At 34.7% G+C, this 2,571-nt stretch overlaps 1 protein-coding gene across 1 annotated transcript; it reads right to left on the bottom strand.

Annotated features, from left to right (window-relative positions):
* Window positions 1–995: 995 nt before the first annotated feature.
* LOC141613450 (putative F-box protein At1g33530) lies at window positions 996–2,300 on the bottom strand. The gene has a single exon (XM_074432184.1). The coding sequence runs from the start codon at window positions 2,298–2,300 to the stop codon at window positions 996–998; it is 1,305 nt and encodes a 434-aa protein (XP_074288285.1).
* Window positions 2,301–2,571: the final 271 nt, after the last annotated feature.

Below are 2,571 nucleotides of genomic sequence, written 5' to 3'. Positions count from 1 at the left end.
AGAGAGGGTTCATTGTCAAGGAATTGAGACTCCGTGAAAAAGAGGACGAAAGCTACTTATGTCCGACTTTGTTTTGTTTTAATTCAATCTAAGTCGTTGTTTTCATTGATTTAATTGCTGAGATTTGTGAACACAAACCCACCATAAGAACCAAATTCACGAGATCCCTCTTCTAGTATAGTGAGTACACATTTTAAATTCTTGACTATTTAACTCATGTATTTTAATTCAATTGTGCCTACTATTACGATAATACAACTCGTGTATTTTTTACACGGGTTTAAAACTAGTTTAATGACTTTTCTGGGAATGAAAACATAGACATGATATTTATTGGGAAGTGTTAGGGCGACAGTTATTGAGTTGTGGTAACACCCTAATAAAAAAAATAGAAAAAACTAAAAAATTAAAAAGTAAATTAAACTAAACTATATCCAATATTACTAAAAATATGAAAACTAATCTATCTCTGATTCTCTTCCATCTATCCAGTTTGATTTCCATGGTTGCTAAGACACGTCACACGTGAAGAAGAACACCATTGTCGATGTACAATATTACTATTATTCTCCACGTCATAACTCTTACCAATCAATTTCATGAATTTTTGTTTGAAGATCTTCATTGAATATTGGGGTAGTACTCATCAGTGCCCAGTTTTAATGATAATGGAGTTTAATTGTTTACGTACAAATTGGCGTGATAACACAGATTTTGTAGTTGTTTATCAAATCTTTAATTATTGGGTAACTAATAATACTAGCTAGCCAAAGTTCCTAAATTGTCCTTCATTAGTATTTTGTTTGAAATTCAAAATAGTTAATCAAATTACAATTTTATCCTGGATGTTATTGAATTTGAGTAAGACTCGGTGTCGCTATCTCATTTTTTATATTTAATAGGGTTATAAAATGGGATTTTGAAATTGGACAAAGACATACTAATTTCTACACATCGAATCTGAAAATGAAATCAATTTTGCATTAGCAAATTAACTACATAAGAAAAACTTTCAGGCACGACTTATCATTCGTCCCACACTCCCACCAATAATCATCCCACCAATAATAATCTTCACTGACAGGGAAAGGTGTAGGTGTGTGGCCAAAAAAGGGGGATATGAGGCTTTCAGTATAATTAACGGCACAATTGAAAGGCAAGGTTTCTCCAACTGGATGTTCGGACACCCGAAGAACATCATCTTCATGTGCCCTGATATGAACCAATGTATCGACAAAATTCTTCCGGCGGCGGAGAAGAAAAAATCCCGTCTTATTTGTAAACTCGGACATCATATAAGTGTAACCAAGTTCATTGTAGAAAACATTAGGATGTAAATTAGTAGGACGATATAAAATTATCCAAGATGGGCTTGATTCTCTGCGCATCCACACTTCTAGGACGGTCTCAGTGTGACTTGTATGATTTTGAGGACCGTTACAGCTCAACATTGCACACAAACATAAATGATCTTTTATTTGAAAAAGACATGAATTCTGCCTTTTAAGATCTGAAAAACATTGTGAATTCGGCAAAGATAAAGCGGAGAAACACTCTTTACCTAAATCAAAGACCAAGATGGCACGCTTCCAATATACTAACCAATGCAAGCGCCCACCGACTTGAATAGGCATCACTCTGCCCTGACACTTCGGATCCCATAAGCTTGAATGTTTCTTCTTCTCATAGATTTTTAAAGTCTTCCATTTATTCGATTTCAAGGTAAATAGTTGGTTAGCTAGTGGTCCTTTGCCAGAGTCGGTTCCTATGATGATTATCTTGTAGTCGTCAGACCTTGAATCATATCCGAACCCCGAATAGAAGACGTTATAGTAAGGCTTATCTGCTCCTTGAATTACACACTGTTCTTTGGTCGCTGGGTTCCAAAGATAGAACTTTTGGTCCCTCGAGTACCTTGTACTGTCTTTGGCGCAGATCAAGCCGTTACATGAACCAATGAATTCACTCTTTACCACTTCTTTCTTGCAATCTAGTGTTGATAAAGTAAACTCCAAATCGTTCGTCTGACTAAAGGATAACAAAGTTACTTTGGCGTCTTCTTCATGAATGCTACGTTTGCTAACTGTTTGAATAAGTACCTTGGGGCTGCTACAAGTTTGTTGACGTTGGAGATGGAGTTTAATGAAATCAGGGGATGATATTACTTCCTTCCACTGTTTTGAAACCGACTTGAACTTCAGGAGGTATTTCACCGGGAGTCGACTTAAGATTTCATTATAGAGGAGGTCTTGCGGAATCGCAGCTCCAATATTTAGCTGGTACTGCTTCCCTTTGTTCATCTTTGTGTATTTTCTTCTACTCTCCCTTATTGGCTCGGATATTATTGATAACAAAGGGATGCTTATATAACAATTACAAAACCTAATATAACTAAGTCTAGAGTATATTTTAGAGATATATTTGACATAACATGAAAAACTGATTGTTATAATACAAAAGATTATATCTAAATATATATTTTAGGGTTTTTCATAACAATAATCCGATATATTTGACATAACATGGAAAACTGATTGTTATAATACAAAATATTATATCTAAATATATATT

This window comes from Silene latifolia, chromosome 11 (genome assembly GCF_048544455.1).
Source record: "Silene latifolia isolate original U9 population chromosome 11, ASM4854445v1, whole genome shotgun sequence".
Taxonomy (NCBI): domain Eukaryota; kingdom Viridiplantae; phylum Streptophyta; class Magnoliopsida; order Caryophyllales; family Caryophyllaceae; genus Silene; species Silene latifolia.
This window is presented reverse-complemented; position numbering and strand designations above follow the sequence as displayed.

Bases quoted from the DNA above. Each gene is read 5' to 3' on its own strand.
- LOC141613450 (XM_074432184.1), bottom strand. From the start codon at position 2,300: ATGAACAAAGGGAAGCAGTACCAGCTAAATATTGGAGCTGCGATTCCG.